At 36.8% G+C, this 14,812-nt stretch overlaps 1 protein-coding gene across 2 annotated transcripts in view; it reads right to left on the bottom strand.

The window, feature by feature from the left end:
- The window catches only part of CCNYL1 (cyclin Y like 1), a 37,640-nt gene that overhangs the window by 17,321 nt on the left and 5,507 nt on the right, over positions 1 to 14,812 (bottom strand). Inside the window, exons 2-4 of one of the 2 annotated variants that reach the window (XM_059393317.1) lie at positions 8,448 to 8,522; positions 6,728 to 6,762; positions 1,496 to 1,596 (exon numbers count right to left, since the gene is read on the bottom strand). In XM_059393317.1, the coding sequence (XP_059249300.1) occupies positions 1,496 to 1,596; positions 6,728 to 6,762; positions 8,448 to 8,522 (211 nt within the window). The remainder of the gene's footprint in view (positions 1 to 1,495; positions 1,597 to 6,727; positions 6,763 to 8,447; positions 8,523 to 14,812) is intronic. The other variant, XM_059393319.1, reaches the window with a different exon arrangement.

The following is a 14,812-nucleotide window of genomic DNA, read 5'->3' as shown; positions in this document are numbered from 1 at the left end:
ACAAATTAGGCCAAGTAGGGAAAAACAAGCATGAAAACTACTTGTCTGAGCAAGGTTAATCTTTAAAACCACTTTTGAATTATGTACCAAAATATTAGAATCTTCTGTAGTCAAAAGCTGGGAACTCTAGCCAAAGTAGAGTTTTGTTTTGTTTTTTTTACAAATGGATTCAGTGTTTTGGCTGAATAAAAACACTTAGTGATTACTTGTTAGGTGCCAAAGCTCAGGACTTTAGACTTTTGATGCTCAGTTTTTGCTGAAATACAGATTTGATCTCTGCTGTTATAAGAGTGAGAGAAAAGTTACATTATAATGACTGTAAACTTGCTGTTTTTAATTAAAGTAGAAGTTACCGATAGTTTAATTAGCTGACAAAGCTGGTACATAAGAAACAAAATAAAGTTTACAAGCCAGTTGTTTCTAAGACTGAAAAATAAAATTCAAGAGGAGAATATTAATATTTTGAAGTAGTGTTCTAAACTGTGTTCTGGAAAATCAACACTCATGTCCCAAAGAGATGTTAATAATGTTCTTTGGCCAATTTCGATGAAGTCAGGAAGCTCTGCATATCCAGTTTTGGGCTTATCCTCTTCCTTAAATAAGCTTGAAAGGTTCATCTTGGGGTGTTCTAAAAGTGCAACCCTAATTGTGGATTATAAGGTGCTCCTGGAAATTAAGGTATAGTTTCCATCATCGTAACACTGTTCATGTTTGTTGTATAAACCTGACCACAGCTATGTTTCCAAAAGCATCTCTTTCATTGTTCTCTGCTGTGGTTTTCTTATACATGGACTGATATATGTCCTAGAGATATATTTCTATATTGATACACATTTATAAAGTTAAGATTAACTATATTTATTAAATTATAATTTTCAGTTGAGTAAAATCTCATCCATAAAGAAATTAAGCTTGAGAATTTGCTCAAGATTGACTTGGTATATTTTCCCCCTCTTTGGGAGATAGGAAGGAGAAGTTAATTTTCTTACAGCAATAGTGCAGAGGGAGAAAAAAAATGAATCTTGGGGAAAATCTGACAAAAATTCAATTAAATTTAAATGCAGTTACACTCTGGTGCCAGTAGGGGACAAACTGTTCCTTCTTTCAAGAGTAGCTTCCAAAATACATTGTTTAAGGCCTGTAACTCATAAAGAAATACTTCTTTCTAGAAACATCCAATAAAAAGCACCTCTCCATCTCCTCATTATGTTTAACAATGTCTTAACAACGGAAATGTATTAAGTAAGAGGTATACTTTTCCTGGGATTTTTTATTTGCTAACTGGCTTTCCCTTTACCAAGCACTCTAAGATTAAAATGGAAACTGATAATTCAGACTGAGGTCCTGGAAAGCAATATAAAATAGACACCAGTTTCTTAACCTGATTACTGAAAAGGACAATCAAATGACTTAAATCAGATCAAGTATGGCTAGGATGCTTTTAGCATGAGGGGGGCGTCTGTCACTCAGCCCTTGGCAACCTAGTTGTACTCACCATTTTATTGTGGTTCTAAGATTAGGCTGGCTGACTGTGCTGTCATCTAGAAATATTGTTGAGCATGAGCTATACTTTTTAGTAAGCTGCCCTGGAGATACCTGAAGGGGAAGGGAAATAGAAGAAAATGTCACAGTAAGTTAAACCTATAAAAGTGTGTTTTTTCCTCGGTTAAAATGTCAAACGATAAAGCATTAAGATTTTTCTTACACTTCATGAACTGCTTGAGTGTGCTATCCTGTGCAGCTCTATGGGAAACACAGTGGATGCTCTAAATTCCCAGATGGGATTTAAGGAATGGCTTATAAACTACAGCCCTTGATAAATTACCTATTATCAAACCTGGCAACCACGTATTATAAATTCCCTGTATATTAACGTAAGGAGCTTAGAATAAGATTTCAGTGGTTTTTTCCCCCCCCCTAAACTATGAAAAGCAGCTGAGACTTTCTACTTTTGCTATTCATTTACTACAATGAAATGTAATGCTTTATATAATATTGATGCAAGAACATTTTATTGCAGAAAATGAAAGCCAATAATAAATGTATCAGTTCAGGAGACAGTGTGATGAAACAAATGTTCTTGAGTCAGAAGCTGTCTGTGCCAGGGTTGCTCTATCATTAATAAGCTAAGGGGGCTGTAGGTGTCTCTGGGCCTCAGGTTCCTTATCCGGAGGGCAAGAGAGTACTGCATTAATATTCTCTCATATCCAAAAAAACCCAGATAAAACAGCTTATGAGAACTTCACTTTAACTTCATGTTTAAATAAGACTGCCATCATATTAGTTAAGTGAGAACCTCAGAGGACTTTCCATTCATTTAAAAATTTTATTAATTCTATTCTATGAGTTACTTGATATTCATCACAACAATTTCCTGCCTCCCTCACGCCGCTTTCTATGCCTACAATGCCTTTTTCTTTCTCCTTGTCCCAGAAAGCTTGACCCTATCTACCTCCAGGATACCTTTGCCAGCAGTCACACCACAAAACTTCTTTCTCTGTACGCTCACACATCTAATCTGCCACTTGTTACATGCTACCAACTGCTGGAGGGTGTCCCCTCCCCTCCTAAAAAAAAAAGTAAGCTTCTCTAGAGAAGGGCGGACTCTTATTCCTCCCACCTCCAGCTACTGAACACAGATTCTGGGACAAATTAGTAGGAGTTGAATTAACTGACAAATTATTTAAAATCAGTTACAACTGGAAGGTAAATCTTACTACAAATTAATGAGGATTTATCTGCAGTAGTGTCCAAGAGGTGACAATGAACTTTTGGAGACCCTCCATAGAATAAACCATCTTTAAAACACTTTAGAAGTATCCATTTATCTGTGAAGAGCCTGTGCCCAAGTATATAGCAACAGTCAAATACTGAAATAGCCTAAACTATGTTAGGACAATTCTCTTCCTTAAAGTAAGACCAATAAACAAATCCCAGTCACTCTAAGTAGTTAAAAGTAATAGCAGCATTCGATACCAAAGAATGCCAACAATTTTAATCTTGGTTTGTTGTGGTTTTTTTTTCTTTTTCTTTCTTTCTTTCTTTTTTTTTTTTTTTTTTTTAACTAATTCAGATGAGCCTTCCTTCCTCTTATCAATATAAAATAGCATTCGCCATGCTGTCACACTCTGTCAGCAACCCCCTCAAATAAACGACAAATGGGGCAGGGGGAAAAAAAAATCTAGTTTACTTTTTAAAATACAGAGCATTTAAAAGCTGCCAGTAGCCAATAATCAGAAATATCCACATGATATATAAAAACACCACTTTGCCTGTTTCAGATGTTTTCCTACAAAGTCATTTACCTCTTACTAACAAAAAGTTCTAGACCTTCTGTTTTTGAAAAGTATCACTAAATTTTGCTTCAAACCAGAAATGTTCAACTATATGTAACACTGTCATGTTCTTTAAAGCTATTCAGTCAATACGTATTTTAAGAATCTCAATAAATACAGCATGTAAAACGAAAATTAATTCATTTAAATACTTTTACTCTAAATGAAAGAAAGTTCTTTAAGGCCACTACTAGTAGAGTATACTATGGTGTATAATTACATAATAATAAAAGTCAATGCTGACCAAAACCTATACTGAGGAGCCATAAAAAGAATAGAAAGAAAATGCACCAAAATATAGATCAGTTGGTAAAGCTTTGGGTTATATTTATTCCCACTTTCCTCATTAACTTTTTTTCTAGTATGAATATATTTTGGCTTGCCTTTGAAAATATTAGTGTGAAACATTTAAAAATTTTAATTAGATGTAGTCTTACAGCCATATGGGGGGTTAGTGAATCAGCAACTTACAGTGTACTGGCTAGATCCAACCAAAGATACACTGAACACTTCCCTATCAGGTCAGGCCTACTTTTCAGTATTCAGTAAGACCTAATATTCAACTAGAGGGTGGCAGAATTAAGCCTCTGAACAATGCCTGGATATACCAAGCTATAATTATTTATTAGCTTAAAATTAGCCGAGATTTAAAGACAATTGTCTTTTATGGTTAAAGGCTTACCATCACTGGCTTACAGCCTCAACAAACAACACTGACAAGCACAGGGTCATAAAAAGTAAATACTTAAAAAATCAAATAGCAAAAAACAGCAGTATAGTGTTCACAGATATTTCAGTTGTTACTAGAATAGACAGAGACAAAGGCAGTGTTTATTTTCATTCATTGAGCACTAACGGAATAGGTGGACTTTTATAATCTTTACAACAAAGGTTATTTCACACACTTAGGATTCAATGGCAAAGACTAAAAAATAATCATACTTAGAAGTCTAGGAAATCACAATCCAAGCCTTACCATCAAAGGCCAAGTACCTGTTGAAATCCAGGCCCCAGCCACTGTCCTGCCCATTGTGCCTACTGCTAAAGTTCACTTGTGGGTCTCTCATTTTCACAGCACAAGTTGTCTTTTTCACAAGACAACTTTAAAATGTCCAACACTATGCATTAATGAAAACTGCTTCATCTATGTTGTGCATTAATGGGACAATATGACAGGGTGTGTGGTCTGAATCCTTAATCAAGGCATTAGGAGAAAAGTGTAGTATGCTAATTATGAGGATAAATGGAAAATACTGCCTGAATTAATATCATTAATTATACTGAATTAAAACTTTAAACTTAAATATATATTTTCAAAACACGTTCTAAGTTTGACTTAAAAACATGGTGGACTGATCACAAATCTACTTCCTCTCCTTTCAGAGGACACATACAACACAGGATAAATAGCAGGTGCTTTTTAACGTTTGAAAGGTGAAAAGACCAAAGGAGTGGCGACTGACACAGCAGAACAGAAAAGCACAGAGGCTGGAACGGCAACAAGAAAGCCAGTTTGTCTTACAGAACCCGAGGCAGGCTCAGAATTCAGAGACTCAGCCCCCAGACGCCCACAGGGAGGCCCATCCGTGAACAAGTCCTGCTCACGCATAGTACTACCAGTGAGATCACAGACACAGGCAGAGACCACTCCATATTTGAGAGAAGCCTCTGACAAATAAGAGAGATCAGAACGGGAAAAGAAATTGATGGGAATGATAAAATTAAGAAGCAAATGAAAAGTGCAAAAATTCTTAAAAACCCTAAGATGAGAAAACGCATTCATGAAAGAACCAGATGCTATAAATAACGAGAGACTATAAGAGAACTCTATAAATTAAAAACAAGATAGATAAAGCTCAGTATTCAATAGAAGGAGAAGGGTTAGAGCATAAAGTCAAGGAAGTCCCCAGGAAGTAGGACAACAAGACAAAATGGAAAATAGGAAAAAAATTAGAGATCTGTGCGGGAATACTGGTTCAAGAGGTCCAACATCTGAATCACACACACACACACACACACACACACACACACACACAAAGACACTCATTAGAAAGAGAGATGGTCTGCAGACTTACTTGCCCCAACAAAATGAAAAGGTCCATATCAAACCATATTATGAAATTTCAGAATCTCAGGGATAGAGAAGGTACTAGAAGGTTTCAGGGAAAGAAGGGATGGGGGAACAATGACTAAAATTGGTAATGTACAATGTATCATACAATGTCAACAGATTTATGAGCAACACTTTAAATAAATGAGAAGACAATAAAGAAATGTCTATAGAACTGCAAAAATTAATTTCTATAGAATTCTATACTTCATCAAATATCAAATAGTTTCAGAGAAGCTAGATCTCTAAAAACTTCTGCCTATTCCCAGAAAAATGTGCTCCAGTAAAACAAGGGCCTGTAACAAGACAAGGGGAAACAGAGAATCTAGGACATAGGGGATCCAACACAGGACAGCAGTTATGTGAGATCCCAGATGACTTCAAGGAGATATACCAGGAAAACAGACACAGAGCCAACCTAGTGAAAACCAGTCTACTCTACTGGAATAGAACAACAAAAGCCAGTCTCCAAGAAAAAAACAGAACAGATGTGTTTTAGTAAACGAAAAATATTTCTGATGGACATGTGACAACTGTTAGAACATTTGGGGGGAAAATTAGCTATTAGAAAATCAGCAAGTGAACAGTGTCAGGAAATTAATTCCACACAAAAAAGGAAGAACGTGAAAGCAGAAAGACCCGCCAGGGAGCTCCTTACAGCATTTGGCCGTGTGAGATCATGTTGGCTAGGAGAATGGGGCCCGGATTACCCTGGAGAAGTGCAGAAGTGCTCATGTCTCAGAAATACTCAAGACAAAGAAAGCGGTGTATACAGGAGAAGGCACAGGCAGAGAACTACATGGCTCAGCAGGGAACAACGTTTGCACAGTCATAACAACATACACCTTGATTCTGACAAAGACCGTGATGCAGGTTGAGGGACTAGCGGCAGGGGCAAAAAGGCCATGGTGAAGGACGAAGCTAAGCTTGCATCTGGCACAATAGGAAGTTGAGAGTGCTAAAAATTAACGTAGTTATTACATTTTTGTTACTTTGGTTAAAAAATAAGATTAAAAAATGAAGGCAGAACTTTATACCATAGCTATGTTACTGAAATTTAAGTTAAATGTCAGAACCCTTAAAAAATGGGCACTACTAAGCCAAAGACTTTCTAGAATACATTTGGTAACGAGGAAAATAGAAGAGATTTCAGAAAATCTACAAAAAGTGGTCCTTACAGGGCTAACAGTATGGGATCCATTATATTTTTGGGGAATAATGACATACATACTTTTAATTCAAACTATTAATTTCTTACTTAACTTTTCAACTGTTTACTTACATGGTTTAAATGGTTGCTCTTCCTCTTTTCTCGCACTAAGAATAAAAAAAATTAACTGATCAATTCTGATACAAATGCCACAGAAAAGTAAAAGTAGTTGCTACTCATCTGACAGATTACCAATGCACACAATGAGGTGAAATTTCATTTTAAAAATATAATTTCCAACAAAATTTATAATTTAAATTACCTAGCAAGACGAATCCTATAAAGAAAATCTAAAAACTTAGTTTTACTTTTTGACCTAACAGATTTTCTTTGTTAGGTACAAACAAAAGGCTCCCCATGTACAAAAGAAAAGGACAAAGCAAACTAGGCCAGGTGAAAATTTAACTAATAAAAATGTTTACCTGTTGAATATCTGAACCACGACATAGTATTTTCTAATTCTATATTTATATACAACTTACTTTAATTACCAGGATCCGACAGCTCTAAGAATCAGTTTCTGGCCAGGCACTAATTTCTAGATACATCAGTATTCTGGAAGCATCCTAAAGCACTTATTGGTGATCTACTAGAATACCTTGCTAAAAAATAAATGGGCCATTACACAACTGGAAAGTATCTATCTTAAATTTATATTTTAATAAGTGTGCTAACCTAACCGATTGTTATCTACAGCACACAAAATCACTTTGCTCTAAAAAAGACTAGACGAAGAATAAAAGCTCCAATGAGGGTCTTGGACCCCATTTTTTGTTTGTTCGTTTCCCACACTGCCTCCTTTAATGTGGGGTGACATCCTAGGCACACATTCCTTATGACTCAGGAGACAGAGACATGAGAAAGCTTTGCTTTTACTGTCTCCACACACTGTCTCTACATGTGGAAGAAACAGAGAAATACAGCAATCCTAACCAGAAGTGATCTGCTTAAGTCAGGCTATGTACATACTCTATGAAAATGCAGGTTAAAACCCCCCATTTTTTATCGTGCCGCATACTTCAAATATTATGGAGCCCTCACTTTTTAAATTCCTGCTGTCATAATCATCCGAAAAACTTGGTCACGTATGGCTCTTAGTTCAAATAAAAAAGGATTTAACATTACATTAAGGAAAATAAGCATGCAAGCAGGAGCGCTAAAACTCTACAGTTCTGATTCTCATCATACATCAAGGACACAGGCAATGATTACTAGTCTCTAACCTTCCAGGAAACCCCACAGGCCATGTTTGGTCCCATGTATCCAGGCACACCACTACATTAGGATGAGAAATTTTTGAATAGCTCAGAAGTTCTGAGTAGAATAAATGTGGATATGAGATAGGCTTGTTGGTTGAGGCTGGTGTAAAATGGGGCCAGAATCACAGATTTAATCCCCGTAAGTTAACAATTTTTTTTTTTTTAATTTGTTAAATGAAAACTTAACTGGGGCCTAAATCCTATCACTCATCTTGAAAACCGTTGTTCTTTGGAGTCAGGGGTTAAAGGACAAGGCAGTACGGAGAATTAGACAATATCTAAATCATGCGGTCACAAGTGATAAGTTGATAAAAGTTGGTAAAAGAGGTGGCAAAATGTGTACACAGAGTCTCCGTTTCTGCTAGCTAAATCCGTAACAACGAAAGGAGAATATATCATCAGATATCATAATAAGAAATGAATACATGAAAGAGTGAAACACTTAAACCAACGTACAAGCTCTTTTAGGGACTTTCTATAATACACAAAACAAAAACAATCTTTTTCTCAGAGGGGGAAAAACACTGTCTTACCATCCGTTTGAGATTTGCTCAGGAAAATTGTGCTTGCCCTTGGATGGTCAGAAGGGTTTGATTCCAAAGCTAACTCTGTATAGGAAGAAGAGAAAAAGGTGTGACAATTTGAGTAGAAAAATACATGATTTTAAAAATAGCTACACATCAATTTTAATCACTTAGCAGTGTTGGGAAGAGTTTTTAGTAATGACAAAAAGCCAGTTTCAGTAAAGGCAACAATATAAAATTATACTGGGAAACCACAAAATTGTAGAATCTCTTCACATCTGTGGAATAAAACCAAGCTGTGTCTTCAACTTCTTTTTAACCTGCACCTAAATAATCTATGCAACTTTTGGATGGAATTTTATTTGTGCCTTCCCCCTCCTACTTAACTATTAAAAATCCTGTCACCACCCCTTAAGCTGATATTACTGGCATATTCCAGAAACAGTCTCAAAAAGCAAGTTATGTTGTGGCTATTACTGTCAGATACCAGCTCAATATACCAAATATGTCAAAACCAAACAAGTTGCTTTTGGCAAGCAAATATTCTTTAGACAATCAAATAGCTAATTCTAACTCCATTCAACAAATGAACTCATTTAGTTTGCTGTGGTTTATATGGGAGACTATCCACCATGGCAGATTTTTAAAAAACTGTATGAAAGTTCAATGTTCTATTCTACAGGTACACTTCCATAATAGCAAGTAATTTTTAACTTTTGCTCTCAATTTCCAAAGTAAAACTCCTGCTTCCTCCATCCATGCTGCATGATTAATTTGGGGTTTCAATAAGAGTACTTTTTGGACCAGATCATGGGGCTACTTGTAAAAAATTTTGTCTATACCTATGTAAAGGTATGCCTGCCTGTAGTCCACACCTTGTACCAAGGTGGGAAATTCTCTATTTACACAAGAATACAAAGCAGGTACTTGAACTTTCATAAAAGAGGGTTTGCCACTATATGCGATAATAAAATTATCATTTTAAAAAAAAGTGAAACACCTTTGGTGTGTCTAAGATTCCAAACAAAATGGTTTCTGCATTTCCTCAAGATGTTTAGTGACAGTCTGATAAGCAAAGCAGTCTGAGCAAGAAATAGGAAATGCAGAAATAGGTTTTTGTCTGGTTGCATATAATCTTTGTTCTTTTTAAGCTCTGTTAGCTCTGAAATATATTTTTGGGCTACTTCACTGTTTTTGACAAGACAGCCTGATACTTCTATCAAACAAATGACTTTCATATTGCAACAACCTTTGTTAAGAACCACTCAAAATTCTCTGGGGGAAAAAAAAAAAAACCACCATATGACACTCCTCAGCAAGGTCCATCCCAAAGTACTTAGCCAATCGTGTAAGAAACCGGACCAAGATCCTGAGAGAGTAATGGTTAAGTCTAGTATTCCCCAAACCACATAACAATTGTTCTGTTTTTTAAAGGCGTGTTGGCAGTCTAATAGAAAATAGTATCCTTGGCTTCCCTGGCTCTTAGAGAATCAAAATGTCCATTAAAACCTAATCAGTCTTGGGACGCCTGGGTGGTTCGGGTCATGATCTCAGGGTCCTGGGATCGAGTCCCTCATTAGGCTTCCTGCTCAGCGGGGAGCCTGCTTCCTCCTCTCTCTCTGCCTGCCTCTCTACTTGTGATCTCTCTCTCTCAAATAAATAAATAAAATCTTAAAAAAAAACCAAAAAACTAATCAGTCTTGTCCCACATCAGGCTCCTCGCTCAGCAGGGAGCTTGCCTCTCTCTGCCTCTGACTGACAGTGCTCTCTCTCTCTGACAAAATAAAATCTTAAAAAAAAAAAAATATCGGGACGCCTGGGTGGCTCAGTTGGTTGGACGACTGCCTTCGGCTCAGGTCATGATCCTGAAGTCCCGGGATCGAGTCCCGCATCGGGCTCCCAGCTCCATGGGGAGTCTGCTTCTCTCTCTGACCTTCTCCTCGTTCATGCTCTCTCTCACTGTCTCTCTCTCAAGTAAATAAATAAAATCTTTAAAAAAAAAAAAAATATCAGTCATATAGTAAATAATGTCTAATTCAGCATTTCACAAACTTATCTACCTAGAATCATTTTTTCCTCCAATAGAATCTTTCACAATCACCATTTCGGACTTCTTGGTTTAACAGGAATCTGAACCATCCATTTTAATGGTACTGCCAGCACTAGAAATTTACATAGCTAAACATAGCTTTGTTCTTCATGGAAATTCCTTCACTGAATTTGAAGTCTGTTTGACTGCTTTTGGAGAAACTATTCTATTCAACATTTTTATGTAAAAGAACCATACATAAAAATTAAACTTTTTTTCCACATATTTGAAAAATAAGACAATGTTAGTTATTTGGAAAATCAATGAATTCAGCTGTGCTCAAAGTGACAAAGACTTTCACGGCTGCCTCTAACCTAAGGCTTTCGAAAGCGTTCATGACCAACTTCTTACAAAAAAAAAAAAAGCAAATATATCACATGTGAATCTAGAAAATAAGCAGAAATGTTTGTAGAAATAAACATACTACCTATCAGTGCCTATGGCACAAAAGAAGTTTAATTAACACTTTTCAGTGGGAATTCTAGGGATCTCTCTCTCTCTCTCTCTCTCACAAACACAAACACACACACACACACACACACACCTTCCCAAACCAAGATATGCTACTAAGGATCTAAATATTAAAATTCAAGAGATCTTGGGTAAAAGAAATATCAATATGCAGAAAAAGTACAAAATGAGCCCAAGTGATAAGAAGGAAATTGGCACTGTCCCTACTCCATTTAGGCTGGGCCAGCTACTGCTGCCCTGGGACTTCCCAAGAACCACTGAGAGGGGCAGAGCTGGGGCGCCTGGGTGGCTCAGTTGGTTAGGCATTTGACTCCCTAATTTCAGCTCAGGTCTTGATCTCAGGGTCATGAGACTGAGCTCTGCTTCAGGCTCCCCATTCAGCAGTGTCTGCTTGAGATTCTCTCTCCTTCTCCCTTTGCCCCTCCCCCCACTCATGCTGTTTCTATACATAAATAAATACTTTTTTAAAAAGAGAGAGAGGTGGGGCGCCTGGGTGGCTCAGTGGGGGGCGCCTGGGTGGCTCAGTGGGTTAAGCCGCTGCCTTCGGCTCAGGTCATGATCTCAGGGTCCTGGGATCGAGTCCCACATCGGGCTCTCTGCTCAGCAGGGGGCCTGCTTCCCTTCCTCTCTCTCTGTGATCTCTTCCCTTCCTCTCTCCTACTGTGATCTCTCTGTCAAATAAATAAATAAAATCTTAAAAAAAAAAAATTTTTTTAAAAAATAAAAAAAAAAAAATAAAAAGAGAGAGAGGAAAAAAAAAGAGGCAGAGCTGTAGATTCTTGGCTACTGTCTGGAGCTTCCCCAGGCTTCCTTTGCCATCACGGGGGTGTGGGGGAGGGTTGCGCATGATGGAAGCCTTTTAGGATGTATCAACAGAGGAGAGCAGAACTGAGAAAGGCCATTTAATTCCTGGGTCAAGTACTAACCAATTTACTCCATGAACTCTGGTTATAGAAGTCAATATATATATTTTTTAATTTTTAGATATTAACATGTAAATGAAAGAAACCAGGTTAATCAGCAGTACTGATGGTCACATTATAGGTGCAAACAGTTAAAGTCATTTGCTCCTTCCTTTAACAAATATCCTATCATGAACAAAAATTTGCAAGAACCAAAATAATACTTTGTTTAAAAATTACTCATCAACTCACAACCATTACCTTGTTACTTACCCTTAAAAAAATAGCTCCATTTATGTCCTACTTTTTTCCTGACAAGCAATCTCAACCCCATTCGAATATATTTACTATTTAATGGATACACAATGGCCTACCAAGTGTTATTCCCATACTTTAGTCAATCACATATTTTTAGGGTTCAGGTTGCTTACAAACATCTATTCTTATGAGGAAAATCTTCATATACATAGTTTTTGTCTATCTCCTTAGGAAAGATCTCCAAAATGGGATGACTAGACCATAAGGTTAAATAGTTGTCATGACTCAATGTATAATACAAAGCTGCTTTCTTATTAAAAAGGTGGGAGCATTCTAGTGTGTAGTGCTATCAACTGCACCAGTTTTCACTCCCACCCTGACTTCTGATACCTGAAAGAAAAAAATTCCTACTGATATAAATGAAGAAGTTCACTGTCTCTAATTTGCACTTCTGATTATACAATTTAACTATTTCACCCATAGTTAACAGTATTATTTCCACTTTGGTGAGATGCCTATCACATGTATGTATTATATGTACTATAATTACAAGGACCGTAAAATGTTCTCAGTTTGTATGAGGTTTTCAGAAAATAATAATCTTCTGTCTCTAGCCTATGACAATTTCTATATAACTTGCGATTTTTGCTAATGACAAAAACTACATTGCTATTTTATAGAATGGATACTTAAGCCTTTAGATATTAAACTCAGATGAGCACACACACAGTATTTCTGCCCTGTCCTTTACTGTCTTCTCAAGAACCTAAGACAACTGAACTACCCTATTTGCTCTATGAAAGAGAAAGACTGCGAACCATTAAGCGAAGCGTTACCACCTCCCACCAACATGCACATAGGCATGTGTGCACACACAGTGGTTTAGAGAGATGGCATGAAATTACTGTACATCTTGTATGTGACTCTATCCCAAAATTACTTTTTTGGAAACCTCTAAGAATGTTTTAACCTAAGAGAAATACTCCTGAGTTCATGATTAGAAGCTATGATTCAAATTGTATTTTAAGACCCATCACTTTTTTAAAAAAATCAATTTAAATTGCAACTTAACTTGACAGCATGACAGGTTAATGTAGGAAAGTAGGGCTTCAAAAAAAAAAAATTAAACTTGGATCTTAACGTAAATACAGAGGAAATCTATAAAACTATTGACATCCAATATTGCTTGCCCCCTAATCAAAGATTCTACCAGTTATAAGATGCAGAGATGTTAAAAATGTGAAAATACAAGCAACTTAGAATAAATGAAATGCATTATTAAAGGCCAAATGTGTAAAATTATGCAACTGTAAGTGTAGTAAATGATTTTTCCTTGTCAAAATATTAGGGAAAGAAGGAAGTGACCAAGAAAGTGTCAAAGCAGTGTGTTTCACAAGGAGATTGTTTCAATATATTGATTTCAATATATTCCAATTAAATAGAAGATGTCAGCAGTTTTTCTGGGCCAGCTGCTGGGCACCTGTTCACTTAAGGCTTCCTGCACTTACTGAACTACGCCGTCATCCTTACACCGGACCGTGCTCATTTTATGGCCCATTAACACAAGTCTCTCAAGTCTTAAAATTACCTTCATTTTATCCCTGAGTCCACACCTTCCAGGAAATTCCTAATTCTTCTGCTTCCTACCTCTGGCTTCTAAACCACTTCTGTACCTGAATCTACCTTGGTTCTCAGTCCTGCCATTTCGTAGTGAAGTGCGTCTTTTTTCCTTTACACACTTCTAAGGAGTATTTTTGCTCAGTTTCTTGAATGTCAGAGAACATTTCTGGGCTGCGAGTTACCTTTATTTCATTTCACACTGGGCAATGTTAATATTTTAATTCTAAAACCTAAGTACTTTAACACACACACACACACACAAACGGTAAGGGAAAATAGTAGTATCCAAAGTAGCCCACATGATAAATCATTCAATAAATTCTACCACAGTATGCCATATATCTGTGATTTATATCCCTGATCTATCATCTCATTTTCAAAACGTGAACAACTCAGTTTATACCCCTCAGAGCCCATCTTCTCATGTGTAAAACATTTAATTTTTATACTATGTAACACAGAACATTGTTCGTGAGGATGGAAAGAAATGCAAGAGCCATCCACGTTAACATATAAAGCACAATAAATGACCAAAAAAAGCTTTCACAAGCGAACTCAGAAGCAAAAACTGAACATTCAGCATTTCATTGTAAAGTGCATGAAATGTCCACTCATTACTCTCAGCCAATATCACCTCAAGCAAATATGTGCTTTGGCGAACACTAAAGGGAAAGGACTCAAAGTCACACAAGCAGTAAGAATTTCTCACAGTGATTTTGGTTTAAATATCTAGTTCTCCTGCTGCTGTCATGCAGATCACTGTGTGCCCTCTCCTTGCTGCTTCCATGTAATGTAACCTAGAGATCACTGCACAGCAGTGAGGACCTTGCTCTTCTTTACAGCTGCGTAGCTCTCCACTACGTGGAGGCACCAGTTGATTTTACCAGCCTCTTACTGGACACTTATTAGTTATTTCTAATACTCTGCTCTTGAAAATATTGCAACATAAACTGTGTGAATATGTGATTTCATACCTGTGGGGTATATCTTCAGAATAAATTCCTCGGGGTAGGACTTCTGGGTTAAATCTATCT

The sequence above is a fragment of the Mustela nigripes genome, chromosome 3 (genome assembly GCF_022355385.1).
Source record: "Mustela nigripes isolate SB6536 chromosome 3, MUSNIG.SB6536, whole genome shotgun sequence".
NCBI lineage: Eukaryota > Metazoa > Chordata > Mammalia > Carnivora > Mustelidae > Mustela > Mustela nigripes.
This window is presented reverse-complemented; position numbering and strand designations above follow the sequence as displayed.